This window comes from Takifugu rubripes, chromosome 7 (genome assembly GCF_901000725.2).
Source record: "Takifugu rubripes chromosome 7, fTakRub1.2, whole genome shotgun sequence".
Taxonomy (NCBI): domain Eukaryota; kingdom Metazoa; phylum Chordata; class Actinopteri; order Tetraodontiformes; family Tetraodontidae; genus Takifugu; species Takifugu rubripes.
This window is the reverse complement of record NC_042291.1, coordinates 6,486,937-6,503,236: the sequence shown is the minus strand read 5'-3', so window position 1 is coordinate 6,503,236 and position 16,300 is coordinate 6,486,937. Positions and strand designations below refer to the sequence as shown.

Below are 16,300 nucleotides of genomic sequence, written 5' to 3'. Positions count from 1 at the left end.
CTTCCAGTCTCCTGATCCATGAGAAAAAGCCTGTGTTCCATTTATAGCCAAACAAGCTTTATTAATAAACTTCTGCCTGGAGTAAGGGGGCTGTCTAGTTGAGCCAAGTGGAACTGGATGCTGCCTAGTCACTGTGAGGCGCTCAGTGTTTGGATTTAATTTCTTTTTTCTTTGGTGAAAAGATGCAGTTGACTGAGTTCTGAGGCTAGTCTGTCCAATAGGATTATATTTACCACATTTCAGGGAGAGAGAAAAAAATATAAAAAACAAAGGCTGATTCAGCTCTGCTGGAGTGTTCGTGATGGCTGTAGGAGAACACTCTTATTTCAGCCACTGGCTGCACAGAGGGTAGGTCATCATAACCTCTGCGTCTTGCTGAAAGAAGGAAGCTGATTTTGTTTCTACGCCGACTCTGTCTTTCAGGGAGGATGAAGACGCTTCCCAGTGTGCTGTACCCATCTCCACCAGCGTCATCAAACAGATCCTGAGCAAGGCTAGAAATGAAGAAAACCTGGAAGACATCCTGGCCGATTTCTACGGCCCAAAGACCCCCGCGGGGCCTCCCTGGCCCTACGTCAGCAAAGACGCTCACAGGTGAAATTCACCAGTCCGCCTGTCTGTACAAGGTAACTGGTAAAATAAATGATGTGGAATGATGCTGCCCTCAGTGCAGACCTCACATTCATCTGCACTCTGAGTGTGTTAAAGAGGGAGGCTGCTCTTTATTTCTGGGTCTGATCATTTTACATAAAAAAAAAGGCTTAAGTGCAAAGTCAGCGCAGGCCCGTACATCAAATCCCCATACAAATCATATGACTGAGATTTGAACTGTCACTCTGTCATATTCCCACTTTCTCACGCCAGTCGCAGAGCCTTGGGTCCAGCTCTGAACAATATTCACTGTGTGTGTAGACGTCTCATGGTTCATGTATAGGTTCTGGGGTAGCGCACACATGCGCATGTGTCCACAAACGTCACTGTGGGAATCATCTTTTGTCACAAAGCAATCACATGTTGATGGTGGTGATAAAAGACGCAGCCACATGCTCTCCCACAGACTGCGTATCTGGACGTGAGCCATATGTTTGCTTGCGGTTGACAGGCGTTCTCTCTTTTCTCTGTTTTCTGGGCATTCACACACACACACACACAGATATACTGTTACCCTCAGCAAGAGTGTGGACATGTGGCACTTTATTTCAAATCTGTGCCTGTCATACACATCACTCACCTTTAAATGTCGCTCGCCCTACACGCTGGAGAGCTGCTATCTGGTGGTTCGGTATCGGGTTTCTCACGCTTCCCCGTGAGGGGACAATTCAGGACTGTGGTACGTTTCCCACCGTGGAGAGTGTCAGTTTGTTTGAAAGCCAGAAATCTGTGTTATGTTCTGGATTATGAGGGGAGGGGATGGGAAGAGACGGAGTTGTAAGTGTCGTGAGGGAATTAATTTCTATCTGGCACTCAGCGTTTTGAGAGCCAGTGAAAGCCACAGTTTAATTTGTCTATTTTTGTTCAATATTGATGATCTTGCTGATACAGTTTGCTCTTTGGAAAGAGGCCTCAGTGTTCACAGCACAACCGGGAAATCAAACCATCTGAGCTCCTTGGCAGGGAGTGTGTTAATGTCGTGTCTTTAAAGGGCAGAGGAAGTTGAAAGTGGTAAATGTTATTTTTCTTCCCCTGTAGGACTTTTAATGGCAGTGAGGCACCTCCACAATCATTAAACAAACATCTTGTAGTGGTTGCGGTTGGGGTGAAATCTTGCTGCAGGTTGTACGTATGTCTGTGTGTGCGTGTGCGTGTGCGTGTGTGTGTGTGTGTGTCTGTGTGTGTGTGTGTGTGCGCGCGCGCAAGGGAGAGTGCTTCTTAAAATACACCCTTCTAAAATCTCTAGCGTTAGCAGGTTTTGACAGAAGCTGCTTAGCACATTTCTTTCAATTACGATTTTGTGAAGCTTATAATGTGATTTATAGGCCGTGCTGCCCTCAGCCTTGAGGTCAGTTTCCTATTTAAAGACGCACGCACGCACAAACACCAATAAATGATAATGAAAAACTATCGTCAGCACATTCGTTAGCCGCATGATCACGGCAGGAAGTTTCTGGGTGTATGTGGCAGTTTTTAGAGGGCAGGTTAGTAGTTTGTACCGAGTCGTGGCGGCCTTGGGGTGAGTGAAGGCTGCGTCTTCTTTGATGGCTTTGAACGCCAGGGTAAGTCTGGGAGAACTGTTTGTTTAGCTCTCTTCTGGCACTCTGGGCTGTTTGGGGCTCACCAGACCACGATTACCCTAAAATAACTGCTGGGTGAGTTGGAAAAATCGCTGTTTCTGTCTGTTTGACTCCATGTGACCATGTGTGTTCCCAGATGTCAACTGGGTTCTATCTGGTTTGATTTGACAACTTGCTTTTTTGTGTGCGCGTATATGTGTATTCTGCCCGTCAATGTGTTAATGATTTCCGTAGGTTTTAGTGCGTTTATGTGCAGCACATTTAAAATGCATATACACAGCTGTGTGCTGTCGTGGCTGATTTGAAAAGGCCAAAGCTGCCATTCTATGATGTTTTTCTGTACCCACAGGTCGGTGCTGGAGCCCCTGGCTCAGTGGGACAGCCCCATGCAGGTAAAGCTCTCCTGCTGGAAGTTTGGCCTGAACACTCTGCTGATAGAGCTGCTGCCCTGGGCCCTGCTGGCTAATTACTCCCAGTGGGACCTCTGGCTGTTCGAAGGAGAGACCATCGTCCTGCAGATACCAGCAGGCAAAGTCATCGTGCCCCCCAACCTGAAGGTAGCATGTGGCTAATATTAAATTGTCTTTGTTAGATTCTATAACTTAGCTACTATAACTCAGAAATTATTTGGCTCCAACTTATGATACAGTAGAGCCGGTGGAAAACCTCAAAAATGAACAAAACATACACTTTTGAACGTTCAGGAAATCTGCTTTTACCGGTACCTCATTTCAGTCTTAGCTGAGCATTTTCCCACAGTGGAACACTGCAGCAACGCAGGGCTTTCCAGGCACTGCTTTTCTCTGGCTTCAACAAACGGGAACAAAAGATTCAGAATTATGTAAAAAAAAAGTAAATAGAAACAGCATTTCCACAACAGCCTGCCTTCAATTTGGTTTAATTAAAACAAAAAGATGAGAAGATGAGATTTCTGTTGTCAATCATTTAGCTTTGTTTTAAGTGAAGAGGCTATTTCATCAGCATGTTGCATAATGCCAATCTGCATCTGCATATGATTGTTGTGTCAGAGAAACATCTGGGGAGCACCAACAAAGTTCTCCATGTCAACAACAGTGATGGAAGTTGTACCCTCAGTTCCAGGGCCATGTGTAATTAAAGGCAGGGGTCATTGGCTGTCAGAAGCATTCAGCTGATCTGCTGATGGAGCCGCAGTCTTGTCCAACGTGGGACTCCCCAAAATTCTGTCCATTTTGATATAATTTATGTCCCCAACGTCCAGGAAGCATTTCAGCTTGGTATCTACTGGGCAGAAACCAACACCGTTCACAAGTCTACAGCACTGAAGCTGGTCCACGACCTGACTTCTCCTCGGTGGAAGGAGGGATCAGACTCAGAGGTGGTCACTCTGGATGAAGAGGGCTATGTACAGGCTGACATCACTCTGGGAGCGTCCCCCGGCAGACAGAAGGTCAGAGACGGGGTCAGATTTTTAGAGCTTTTTTAAATTACACAGTCAAGACTGCTAATTGAGCGTCACTGAATGCAGAGAGATGGATTCCAGACAGGGAAAGTGACGGAATTCCTGGAATTCTCAGAGGGAGGCAGCCCTATATATTTTAATGGAGACAAATGGATTTGCAGTTTTCGATGTAATCACTGAATTAACCTTTATACCATGTTGGTTTGTAGTCGTGATTAAGTACCGGTAACTTGATTAAATTGGAAACTAGTTTAGTGCCGTTTTAAGACAAATGCTGCAGATAAAATACCAGAGAACATCAGTATCGCGCACATCGAATTACCTCCATCAATGCTGAAATGAACCTTAATTTTAACGTTGCTACGTGCATCCGAAATAATCCAGAATAGGTGCCACAGCCTGACCTGAAAAATAGGGTACCAGTGAACAATGCCTTTCTGTGATTTCCCCTTCAGCTGTGTCAGTTCTGTGTGTCGTCTGTGGTGAGACACGGCATCCAGATCCTGCAGATCGAGGACAGAACCATCCTGGTCAACAACACTCCGTACACCGTCCAGTACCGGCCCCTGCTGTCTGACCGCTCTCTGGGAAGTGATGATCAGGTGATGGCTTGAATCAAACCCTAAACGTGTTTCCGACCGCAGATGCGAGTCTGAGAAAGTTCCACAGGAAGTCCAGGGCAGCTTCCTTTTTGACTTAATGGAAAAATGTCAATTATGTCAACTGTGGTGAAATATAAAAGCACTGGTTCAGGGGCTTTTGTGTTTGTCTTTCTCTGCCTTTATTCGAAACACATGAAACCACTGCTGGTGCTGGTACTCATTTGGTACATTTGAGGAGTTTCAGGCTACACAGGGCTAACATTTCATAGATCATAACACCTGCCCGGTCTCTAAGTCCCCACTGGCTTAACTCTTCCTTCCAGCTCTCCATAAAACTGTGAAATAGTGTAAATCCTGAGCCTGTAGCTTCAGTTCCTCCCAGCTACCTCATAACCACAAGGCCCGTATGTGTGTGTTTTATGTGCGTGCATGACCCTGCATCATGTCTGTCCTGTCCTGCTAGAGAAGCTTCACACAGGCAGAATATTCCCTGTGCACATTACTCACACACACACGCATCCACCCCAGCACTAGTGCACATACACACTGCGCAGATGTAAGCCGTTTTCCATCAGATCATGTTGCTCCCCCCTCTCCGCTCTCCTCGCCGCTCTCAACATGTGGCAATGGCACTTCATAGGGACATTAGACAAACACCCAGAATTGGATACAGGTTTCCCTTCTCGCTTTCATCTGCTGCTTGTTCCCAAAAGAGAGAAACAATGTAGTGATGTCATTTAACGAGCCTTCGGAGCCTCTTAAAAAGAATGGCAGAGCTCGCAAGTTGCCACTAATTGACTGAAAACCTTAAAAAAAAGAGAGAGCTTAAACAAATAAATAGCAGGCGATGTGTATAACAATAACACAGACCACAAACAAGAAAAGGAATGCCTTTCTAGTTGGTCTATTCATCATGCTTAATGCCTAATCCCCGGAGTTCTCCACTACTGGCTCACCGCAGCAAGAACTCTCTGCTACCAATTTAGCAGTGAGCATTCTGGGAAAAAAGAAAAGGGAGCAACAGCAGGATGGCTTTGCCCCTCACAGGCTGTTGTACTGATGTCTCTACTCTCCCCCCCTCCTCTGATCTCTCCCCAGGCCTGGGAGATACCTGAAACGGTAGTTTTCAGTCTGGCTCCCTCTGAAGACCAGTCATCCCTTTCCTGCTCAGTGCCATACTGGGTCCTCCTCCAGACCAGTGTCCCTGGGACCGTGGAGTTACCTCTGCCCCTCAGGCACATGCTCTTCAGTCTTCTCCCACAGCCTGAGGGTGCAGACGCTGCGTGGAGTCTGCCCGCCGCCGTCCGGCCAGACTTGCCGAGGCAGAGTGTGTCTGTGCCTGGGGAAGGAGACTCTGAGGGTGGGCCCAGCAGCAGGTGGGTGAACCAGAGCATTTGTGGTTTGCTGGCTGTGACAGTCCATTTAGAGCAGGGTACCAAAGCCGATCTGGCACAGGACTTAAAGTAAGGAGGTGCTGTTTGTGGTCACAGCTTGTTAAATATTGCGGCTTAAGCAAAAAGGAGAAATACCCTCAACATTTCCACTGTCAATCTTTGTTTCTTGTGTCTTTTGGTTAAAGTTTGGCGGCAGTAAAAAGCTACTTCACCCTCCACTTAGCACAAACACACTGCACAGGCTACGCACAAGCCAGCTGGCCGTCTGTGCTCTCGTTGACTGTATTTAAATATAACGTACGCAGCCAAACACAAACATAGACACACACACACACACACACACACACACAGGGAGTGACAGAGCGTTGAGGCCTGGCTCTAGTTAGCATCCTGCCTGTAAATGCGCCTTAGAGGTTTACGATGGACATGATGTGACAGGTGAGACGTAGGTGGGCGTGCAGGATCGGTGAACCTATATTTTTGTGTGCTTATTGTTGTTTTGCAGATGTATAGTGCTGACGCATCAGGAGCACCTCGGGGTGACGTACATCTTTCTGAATGTGGATCCGTCTCCTCGCATGCTGATCCAGAATCAGTGTCCGATTCCACTGCTGCTCAAGGAAACAGTCAAAGGTTGCACACCGGATTCCAATCTCCTCCCATCTTTGTCCGTTTAGTGTCTTATCTCACATGATGTTTCTAATGTTTCCTTTTATTCCTATCAGAAACTCCGAGGACCGACGTGTACTGCCGTCTCTTGGAAGCGAAATGCTCCGTTCATCATGAGCTCTACCACCATTTTTCCAGTTTCCCCGAGTGTCGGCAGAGAGACGTCCTGCCCTCGCTGCTGCTGAGAAGAACCACGGGACACGGCTCCAAAGACTGGACCGACCCCATCGATATCAACTGTCCGGGCTCTCAGGTAAACGCACCGTGTAGCACAAGCTGTGGTTGGAAAACACTGATATTAAAGTGAATAAAAAGTAATCCCGAGGTTAGCTTCACTTGATGATTTCTTTCTGCCCATTATTTATTTTTGAGTTTTTCATCATGTAAATTTACTCCACTACAGTTAACCACTTTCAAATTTGCAAACACTCACTGACGGGCAAATCCAGTCCTCCGGGGCTGGATTCAAGCCGGGTTTTCTGTCCTACAGGTAAACAACACTTTCACCTGGGGTTCCGCTTCGTGGAAGCGTTTCTGCCTGGTAGGACTCAAAACCCGGCTTGAATCCAGCCCTCGAGGACTGGATTTGCAGGTCCCGGCTGGAGTTTTGGTTGGTCAGTGGGGCAGGGGTTGGCGGGGGCCTGCAGGACGTTGAGGAGGAGTCTGCGCTGGGATGTTTGTTGTGTCTGTCAGACTGAGTTTCTCTGGTTACTGTGAGGTCTCAGTCTGCCCTCTGTGGTAGGGGTGACAGGTCAAAGGTCGTGCTTGTTATGACTGCTCAGCCAAGCGTTCGGCAGGGGTCAGCTTCCTTTCGTCACACGGGGGGCTGATCCCTGTGAACCTGGAACGGTGGGGGTTAAAGCCAGACACATGTATTCTGGGAAAGGCATCTAGAGAGAACGCAGCAGTCTGAGCCAAACTATGAATCTCAGAACGGTTAAAGTTAGTTTAACACATGCGAATGTTGGATCCTGCTCCTATTTAGGTGGTGTTCCTGTTTGGTTTTGGATATCTCTACATCAATGTGAAATATGAAAAGGGAACCATGGTACTGACTCTGGCACCAGAGGGCAGCATGGACGCCGTCACCGACCAGCACAGCAGGTACCAGAACAAGAGCGGCGGGTTTATTGCTCTTTAATGTGCAAACCAAAGGGAATCTTCATGCTGCATTTTGTTCTCTCTAACCTGAATGTGCTGCGCTCACTTCAAAGAGGATTATTGTTAACAGCCATGTTTTCATGTTTCATACCTCACGTAAAGCATCAGACACCGTTTTCACCACAGGAGAGCTGCGAAACATCTGGCCTGTCATCAGTATAATCAGTACAGTAAAAACATTGGATTATGACCTAATTCCATGACATCAACTCATAAAACACAAAATGAATTTAATTACATCTTCCATAAATGTAAACAAATGACTTCATCCAGTGGCCAGTGTTATGCTGCTCTGGTAAACATCCGTTCTCTGTCCTCTAACAAATTAGTACTTTAGTGTATTTGTTCATTATTTATTCAAAGGTCACTCTTCTGACATCAGTAATGCTGTTTAGGCCCTTTAAGCTGTCTTTTGGATTGCTGCTCACTGAAGTCAGCGTGGTGGTGAGCGATGACATCACCAGTCCGTCCGGTTCTGTGGAGCTGCTGAGGCTGACCCTGACCAAGCTGCTGGTCAGCCTGGCTCCGGCGCCGTCCTCCCTGCCCCCCGAGCTGGCAGATGATCCCGGCATCAGGCCTGCACCCGCCTTCGCCCTGACGCCGGACGCGGCTCTGATCGAGGTGTGCTGCTCCAGTCTGCAAGTGGACAACCAGCTGTACAACCGGGCCAGCTTCCACTTCCCTGTGCTGCTGTGCCAGGACCAGAGGGGGGGCGCAGAGCCCGGCAGCCCCTGGAGCAACGAGGCCAACCCCGCTCAGTCTCCCGAAGCTCTGGAGGAGTTCAGAAGCTCCTGTTTCCTCCAGCTGAGGGTGGTGCTGGCTGCAGACAGAAGCACCGTGGAGGAGGTGGGTTTGATACTCCTGTTTTGTTTTTGTTTGTTTTTTTTGCTTTAGAACTTTATTAACACTTCCTCCATTTACAGTGAGACAAACATGACAGCTGTGAATTCTTCCCCCTCAGGTGACCTTTCAGCTCCAACCAGCAAGAGTTTACATTGAAGACACCTTTGTTTACTACATCAAAACCTTGTTCTACACCTACATCCCTGACGGCGCCAAGGCCGGGACCCGGACCGGTCAGAACCTCGGCTCAGGCCCCGTGCTGCCTGAACAGGTGCCCGTTTAAATTCCGCACCAGTGAGACTGGATGTCGTCACGACTGAGACCTCTGCCCTCTCGACCCAGGTGCTCCAGTCGGCCCAGGCGCTGGTCCAGCCGGTGCGGCTGCAGAGGCTGACCATCCAGCCCGTCAGCCTGTTGGTCAGCATCCACGCCTCCCTGAAGCTCTACATCGCCTCGGACCACACTCCCCTCTCCTTCTCTCTGTTTGAGAGGGGGCCCGTGTGCACCACAGCCCGGCAGCTGGTCCACGCTCTGGCCATGCACTACGCAGCTGGAGCTCTCTTCAGAGCCGGTACGTGCCGCACCGAAGGAGTCACGCACATTTTTTCATTCTCAAAAGCCTCGTGTTCACTTCAAACTAGCTTGCGTTTTGTGTATTGACGCAAGACCAGCGTCGTGTTCCGTGTTGAATTTTCCATAATTTACATTTTTTTTATTCATTACATTATTTATTACATCAATATACATTACAGAGGGAGAGATTTACAGTCACGTAGGCTCCCATTTGTATGCAATCAAGCAGGAATGTGTGCTCAAGTGAGAAATTTATTCTCGCTAAGTCCAGTGTTGAGGTTTGAAATGATTACACCCCTGGGCTCCTGCAGGTTTGTGCCACAAAGACAAGTACAATTATGCAGCTGCAGGAAGCAGAATTTCAAAACACATTTCCTTTGCTTCCTTGTCACAATTTACTGTTTAATCAGATGTTTTGAGCGATAGCTCGCACACTGGCGACTCACAAGGGGTCGGCCTCTGACTGATCGGGTCCGGCCCAGCTTTTGTACTCCTGCCGCGTCCAGTCACAAAGCCTCCACACATGTTCTGATTTAAGGCCGTCATTTCCAAATTCAAAATCACCGTTCAGCACAGACACTTCCTTCCCGTTGTCTCTCGTTAGAGCCCTCATTTCTGCTCGTATTTCAACACGTCAGCTCGCCGCCTTCTCCTCAGCCCAAGTCATCACAGAGCGAGGGGCACCGGGAAGTATTGCATTCTGGGACTGATTAATACGAGGATGTACAGCACTGTGATCACACGTACACCCGCAGGCGTAAAACTGCTCACACACACACACATGCAAAGACTTAAGGACATATGGATATAAAAAAGCGTACATTATGCCCTTTCACTGCCGCGCACGTTTAAGAGCACTCAGTCCAGTGAAGATCGGCTCCCGTCTGGGCTTTATTTTTTTTTTACCAAAACCACAACTAAATGATGGCTCGGCCCCACTGGAGCCGCGGTCCCATCACTCGTGCACAAATTGATGGAGGATAAAAACAGTCTGGCTTCTTTTTGTAATTAATGTAATAATTGTAATCATTTTTGCAATTGTCAACATAACGGGTGTGTGTGGATGGAATCATGATAGCAAAACACTTTCTTCTGGGTTCTGCACTGGTGTTGGTGAGCTGAGGATGGTGAAAATAAGGTTCCTCCTTCTGTGCGGAACATTCCTGCTAATAACAGGTGTTCCTCTTGTATTTCTTTTGATTTTCATTCAATAGTATGTCAGCAGAGGGGCGGGTAAAAAATTTACTGTGGGATCATACGGTATGTATTGAAATTGTGTATTATAAGGCCATTATGTCTCCTTCCAAAAATAATACAGTTGGAGTTTATTCATTTGAAGGTTTTGCTTCTCGTCCAAGTTTATCTTGTAAAGCTAACTGAAAGAGCAAAGTCTCCATAAAACAGCCATAAGGCTGGTTAGCATAGAGGAAATTAAAATTGAAAGCACTCTGAAATAGTTTGTAAAACCTTTATTCTTTGCGGCTACTCATCATGAAAAATAAATATTCCTGACAGGGCTGATTAATGACGAGAAGCCGGATCTTCCAGCACCGCATCGATTACTCTCGGAACGCGATTAGTTATAAAAATACAAGCCCGGTATTGTTCCATGTCTCAGGTTGGGTGGTGGGGTCTTTGGAGATCCTGGGCAGCCCGGCCAGCCTGGTGCGCAGCATCGGCAACGGCGTGTCCGACTTCTTCCGACTGCCGTACGAAGGCCTGACCCGCGGGCCGGGGGCCTTCGTCAGCGGGGTGTCGAGAGGGACCACGTCCTTCGTCAAGCACATCTCAAAAGGTGGGATGCAGATTGATGCGTTCATGTTCGTGTACGTTTGCTCAGAAGATCTCGTTGAGCAGCAGAAGCCGTCGCCGCGTTGGTAAATCTTGATTTTGTGTGAAGGCACCTTGACGTCCATCACCAACCTGGCAACCAGCCTGGCCCGGAACATGGACCGCCTGTCTCTGGACGAAGAACACTACACCAGGCAGGAGGAGTGGAGGCGGCAGCTGCCGGAGAGCCTCGGGGACGGGCTGAGGCAGGGACTGTCGCGCCTCGGCATCAGCTTGTTGGGTACGTAGAGCAACACGCGGGTTCAGGGTGGACATGAGGGCTCTGCTGCTGAGAACAGCAAGAGTCGCTGTTTATCTCTCTGGGTTGATTGTTATTTATTTATTATGTCTGTGAGGCCATTAAGGAATATTTGTCTTCCATGTTGTTCTATTTTGTCATTTGGCCTGCAGAGAGGTTTAATGGACATCAATAAAGTTTTATTATCTGTCACTGAAGATGGAAAACACGCCAGCGTTTTCAATCACAGCCTTGGCATTGAATGAAAAAAGGCCTAAAACTAATAATAAAAACAAGAAGGCTGTTTTCAATTAGCATTAAGTCTTAAAATGATGGGACTTAGCTTAAAGTATTTAATTATCTAGAAATGATATATCTGTGCTTAAACTGGGGCTGTCTATTCACTGTTAATACACACACACGCACGCACGCGCGCACACACACACACACACACACACACACACACACACACACAGGGAGCTGTGAGACAGCAGTGGAGACAGCACGGCAGGGTCTCAGTAAACACCCAAGTGGGCAGTAAAACTCAAGCGTGTCTCAGAGACGCAGATCAGATCATCACTGAACCGGGACCAGCTGCTGTCGTCACTCTGGGTTTCACTGGGTTAGAATTCTTCACATTCTCCCTCCATCACAACATCTGTGTGGAGCAGATGTTTGTTTCTGGCAAAAAGCATCTCACACTGTCCCCTGACGTTGAGTCCTCGTGTCCACCTTCAGGGGCCATCGCGGGCATCGTGGATCAGCCCATGCAGAACTTCCAAAGGAGCTGGGAGGTGCCGACGTCAGCAGGCAGCAAGGCCAAGGGGGTCATCTCTGGCGTAGGGAAAGGCATTGTGGGGGTCTTCACCAAGCCCATCGGTGGAGCCGCTGAGCTGGTGTCTCAGACTGGATACGGTGAGTTCAGGACGCTGGGAGATGATGTTTGACCGCTTCGGTTGTTCCACGCCGTTGCCAGTGCACATAAAAAAAGGAAATGACATCATAACTAACACTTCATATTCCCAGAGTAACTCAGATTAGATGATTTCAGTGTGTAGAGTTTAAAAACATCTTTTAAAAAAGGCTCCGTGTCACGTTTTACAGCGTGCTTCCTCTGCGCATGAGGAATAACGCGTTGGGAATGTTTTAATTCAGTTCAGGTCAACTTCTTTGATTTGCATTTGCAAACTACTGAAACGTGTCCACTGTCAGTAAACACGTTCTGCTTCGTGGCAACAAAAACCCGAGTGTGAAGGACGATTTGGCCCAGTTTTCAGATTCACCCAACAAACAGATCTCATGTGCAACTTTCCAAACAGCTCGAGGCAACAATATTTACAAGCCGAAGTGTTCGGAAAATTCCTAAAGCCATTGGTGGATGCTCATTCACTCCACTTTTCTTCTTGGCTCCAGTCAGAAGCCAAGTGTTTATTGGGTCCAGCCTTGAGTAGATCAGGATGCAGGGGAACGTCAGAGTGACCCCTGGGACGCTAAAAGACACACTCTAATCATAATCGCACGATTACAGGCAATTGCTGTTTGGAGCCTGGCTCGTGTTGGGGGGTGGAAGCTGGAGCAGCTGGGGGAGGACTGGGTCAAAGTGTGTTAGGGACGGGTTGGAGCAAGGCTTTGTCCGCAGCACAGATGCTACCGTTAGCAGAGAAATGACTCAACGACACACACACACACACACACTCCCAGGGTACACATCAACACCCTGACAGAGTTACACTTGACTATATTGATCTTTGTCGGGATTCTCACACTCCATTCAATTTTATGAAACACAAAATTATACACGCAATGACACACACTCTCGGAGTGACGTTACCAACGGAGCTCACGGCTTCCTTTATGGCCCCGCTTTAACTACTTGATGACTTCACTGGCTCGCTGCTGCTGCTGCTGCTGCGCCGCTGACAGAGATGAAGGGAAATTGACCACACGCAGGTTATGAACTCACTCGAGATGCATGTTCATAATAATGTGCACTCACACGTGCTAACCGAGGCTGCCTTTCTCCATCAAATGTAACCACTCGTGTAGATTAATGCAAACTCTCTGTCCGTGTTTGTGTCCCCCGACAGGGATCCTTCATGGAGCTGGACTGTGGCAGCTTCCTAAACAGCTGTACCTGCCCACAGAGGAGAAGTCGGCTCAGGCCCCGAACAGCCACCTTAAATATGTCTGGTATGGTTCTCTCTGCAGAAGCAGGACACGTGCTCCAGCCTCTGCTGTTCTTGGATCCTCTCCAGGATCTGCTGCTCTTTCTCTCTGCATTCTCTCATCATTTTTTTCTGCTGTGTTGTTTAAAAAAAAAAAAAGCCTCGCAGTATTCATTTCTCACTTTGAAAAAAGAGGAATCTGGAAAGAAGGTTGACCTTGATCTCACACATGGTAGCCAGCCTGCTCTCCCTTGTTCTCATCGAGCCATGTTAAAAGGTTTTTATAAGCGCTCTGCCAAAAGCCGCCAGCTAGGAATTGCTCTCGTTTAAGCGTTGAGTCTGTCCAGAGATGGTTCCCAGTGCCATCACATGAAGCACGAACACCTCCCTTCGAGTGCTGGAATGACTTGGATTGAAATTTCTAAAGGTCGAATGTCACGCCAAGCGGATTGTTAACTCCGGGGTCGGCGCTGGTAAGATCAGGCTTGACACGCATCCACACCGAGGGTACCGTTACCTTCCAACATGTAAGATTGTCATCAAACTTTAAAGGCTAGAAGGGCCTCTGTGTTGGGTCGGTTATTGAGAGCTGAAGATAAGACGTTTAGGGGAAATTATATCGAATGTTCCACTGTCTGCCTGGGTTTCCATAGTGATTAAACATCTACTTCTAATAGCAGTCGGTGTTGACACTCCTGATGTGAGAAAAGGCCAAATTTTAGATACAATAACACTTCAGGACATTCTGTTTCAGCTGTCATCGCCGTAGCGATACACCGCGCTAATGTTAGAGGAAGATGAAAACATAATTAGGCTGAGATAATGCTCCCCTGCGGCTCGCTTTTCACGCCGCAGTGCCGTCACGCTGGCTTCTATCAGGCGTCCATCAGTTATTTTTATTACTACAGGTAGCCCAGACAACTTTAGAGGTCACGGTGGAAGCAGAGTAACACTGAACAGAGCCGCGGCGTTGCTACGGCGCCTCCCCTCCACATGTGCTCTGTGGTATGAGCACCTGCCGTCCAAAGTAAACACGCTGTCAGGGAAACATGAGCGAGCGTTTGATTGCTCCACATGCATTCCTCTGTCCAACATGTGAAGCACACGGATGATGTAGGTGACGGCATGTGTGCCCTCTGGTGAGGGACCGCCTCTTCCTGTTCATGGACATGGAGCAAGATGTTTTATTGTTTAGAAATCTCACCTTTCTTCCAAGCTTAACGGGCTTCTGAAGCAGCCATCTTCTTCTCTCCGCCCTCAGGAAGATGCTTCAGTCTCTGGGACGACCGGAGCTCCACATGGCCCTGGAGGTGACCATCGTGAGCGGGTCAGGACAGGAGCACGGCGGCTGCCTGCTGCTCACCTCCGAGGTGCTGTTCGTGGTCAGCCTCAGCGAGGACACCCAGCAGCAGGCCTTCCCCATCACAGAGGTGAGGAATCCGTCAGGTTTCTCAGTGAGCTGGTGCGTCCCGCCCTGGTGTGATGGGCCGTCCCGTCCTCTGCAGGTGGAGTGTCAGCAGGAACCGGGAGATCCGCGCCAGCTGACCCTGACGCTACAGCAACAAACGGTAGCCAGCGATGCGGAGGTGAGTCCAGCGGTAACGCTGGCGTCCAAATCCTTTAGAGGAATTATGAGTCACACCTATTGTTGGAACTGGCAGACGTCATTACACTGTTAATATACGGTTATATTAAGTGAACGTCTTCCTAAAAAGCGAGATGTGCTCAGCCTTCAGTAACGTATGACCTCATCTAATGCTGCCACAAAAATATCTTCTGGCAGATGTCTGGTTCGGTTTTGTTCAATTCCTTTAGAAGACGGTCTAGTTCCCGGAGTGTTTGGTTGGTATGACAACGTAAATCACTCCATCGTGTGTCCTTGATGGCACATAATTGGACAGCACCTGCAGCTGATTTAACCTGATTAGGGCCAGTGTGCTGGTACTCATCTGTGCGCGCTCCCTCAGGGCGACGGCGTGCGTGATCGCCTATCGGAGCAGCAGTATCAGCGGCTGGTGGATTACGTGACGCGGTCCTCTCAGTTCCTGTCGCCCTCGGCCGCCTCCCTGCAGCTGCAGCCCCCGGTGACGCTCGCCGAGCCGCCGCCGTCCGTTGCCAAGTCTTACTGTTACCTGGTGGACCCGGCCTTCGCCAAGGTGTTTGTGAGCAAGTTCATCACGGTGAAGAACAGAGCGCTACGCATCGGGTTCCACTGACGCACGGCCGCACACTAAAGGTCAGATTCAGTCACGCCTGAGGAATTCCTGGGACTTAAGGCCATTTTTTTTGAAAATCTTTATTTAATCAAGGCATCAGATTATTCATGTCTCCGGGATTGATGCTTCAGAAAGACCGTATTTGTACAGTCATAAGGAAAGGACAAACATCTTGATCGCCCCCTAGTGGTGACCTGCAGGATAGTTAGAACCCCCTCCCCACACAGGCCTAAATACTAAACATATATTTTCATGAGCGTTTGTGATAGTTTTTCACATGTGATCGTTCTCTTAAACACATAATTAAGCCCGGTTGGTTGAATTTAAAGAGAAAGAAAAACATAACTGACAACTGATTAGTGCCTGATCAGACTCCAGATTCAAACCGCTGCACGTTTTGGCCGCATTTGTGCAGGAGGAAGTGGAGACATGTCAAACTTTATATCAACGTTCGCTACAGAAAATCCATTTAAATCAAACAAACAGCCCAGACATTTCAGAGAGCATGCACTGTTCTAAACGCTCTTGGGCCAGCGGCGTGCGCCGCGTCAGCTCCGAGCTCGTTCAGGCAGCGCGTGCGCTCTTCAGCTCTGCTGTACGTCCGTCACGGCCGTCTGTAACGGCTCACTCTGCACCATACGCCTTTGATGTTTACGTTCCCCGGGTGCCGGCTGCATCTTTTGCCAATGTTAAGTGCAATATTATCTACATGTTGACGGAGGCTCCAGGCCCCAGCTGTCAACCAAAATGTTTTTTCTTCTAGATGATGTAACATACCTGTAGAATGATAACGGTGATCTTTACATTGTGTTGATGCCAATCCCCCACGATGCAACCTTATTGTGTCAGTTGCCTTTTATACAAGTAAATAATATATTTAAAAAAGGACTTAATAAACTAATTTAAACATTAAAATGTTACGTATCATTGAAACTGA

General features: G+C 48.2%; 1 protein-coding gene across 2 annotated transcripts in view; it reads left to right on the top strand.

The window, feature by feature from the left end:
- Nucleotides 1-16,278, top strand: part of LOC101062313 (vacuolar protein sorting-associated protein 13B) — a 231,129-nt gene extending 214,851 nt beyond the window's left edge. For both annotated transcript variants that reach the window (XM_029839039.1, XM_011605289.2), the window contains exons 51-68: nucleotides 424-594; nucleotides 2,581-2,788; nucleotides 3,472-3,660; nucleotides 4,128-4,274; nucleotides 5,373-5,650; nucleotides 6,174-6,301; nucleotides 6,394-6,590; nucleotides 7,323-7,441; nucleotides 7,894-8,344; nucleotides 8,460-8,612; nucleotides 8,684-8,912; nucleotides 10,533-10,709; nucleotides 10,815-10,985; nucleotides 11,721-11,897; nucleotides 13,070-13,172; nucleotides 14,409-14,577; nucleotides 14,653-14,733; nucleotides 15,115-16,278. In XM_029839039.1, the coding sequence (XP_029694899.1) occupies nucleotides 424-594; nucleotides 2,581-2,788; nucleotides 3,472-3,660; nucleotides 4,128-4,274; nucleotides 5,373-5,650; nucleotides 6,174-6,301; nucleotides 6,394-6,590; nucleotides 7,323-7,441; nucleotides 7,894-8,344; nucleotides 8,460-8,612; nucleotides 8,684-8,912; nucleotides 10,533-10,709; nucleotides 10,815-10,985; nucleotides 11,721-11,897; nucleotides 13,070-13,172; nucleotides 14,409-14,577; nucleotides 14,653-14,733; nucleotides 15,115-15,363 (3,397 nt within the window). In that variant the 3' untranslated portion in view covers nucleotides 15,364-16,278. The remainder of the gene's footprint in view (nucleotides 1-423; nucleotides 595-2,580; nucleotides 2,789-3,471; nucleotides 3,661-4,127; nucleotides 4,275-5,372; nucleotides 5,651-6,173; nucleotides 6,302-6,393; nucleotides 6,591-7,322; nucleotides 7,442-7,893; nucleotides 8,345-8,459; nucleotides 8,613-8,683; nucleotides 8,913-10,532; nucleotides 10,710-10,814; nucleotides 10,986-11,720; nucleotides 11,898-13,069; nucleotides 13,173-14,408; nucleotides 14,578-14,652; nucleotides 14,734-15,114) is intronic.
- The last annotated feature ends 22 nt before the right edge of the window (nucleotides 16,279-16,300 follow it).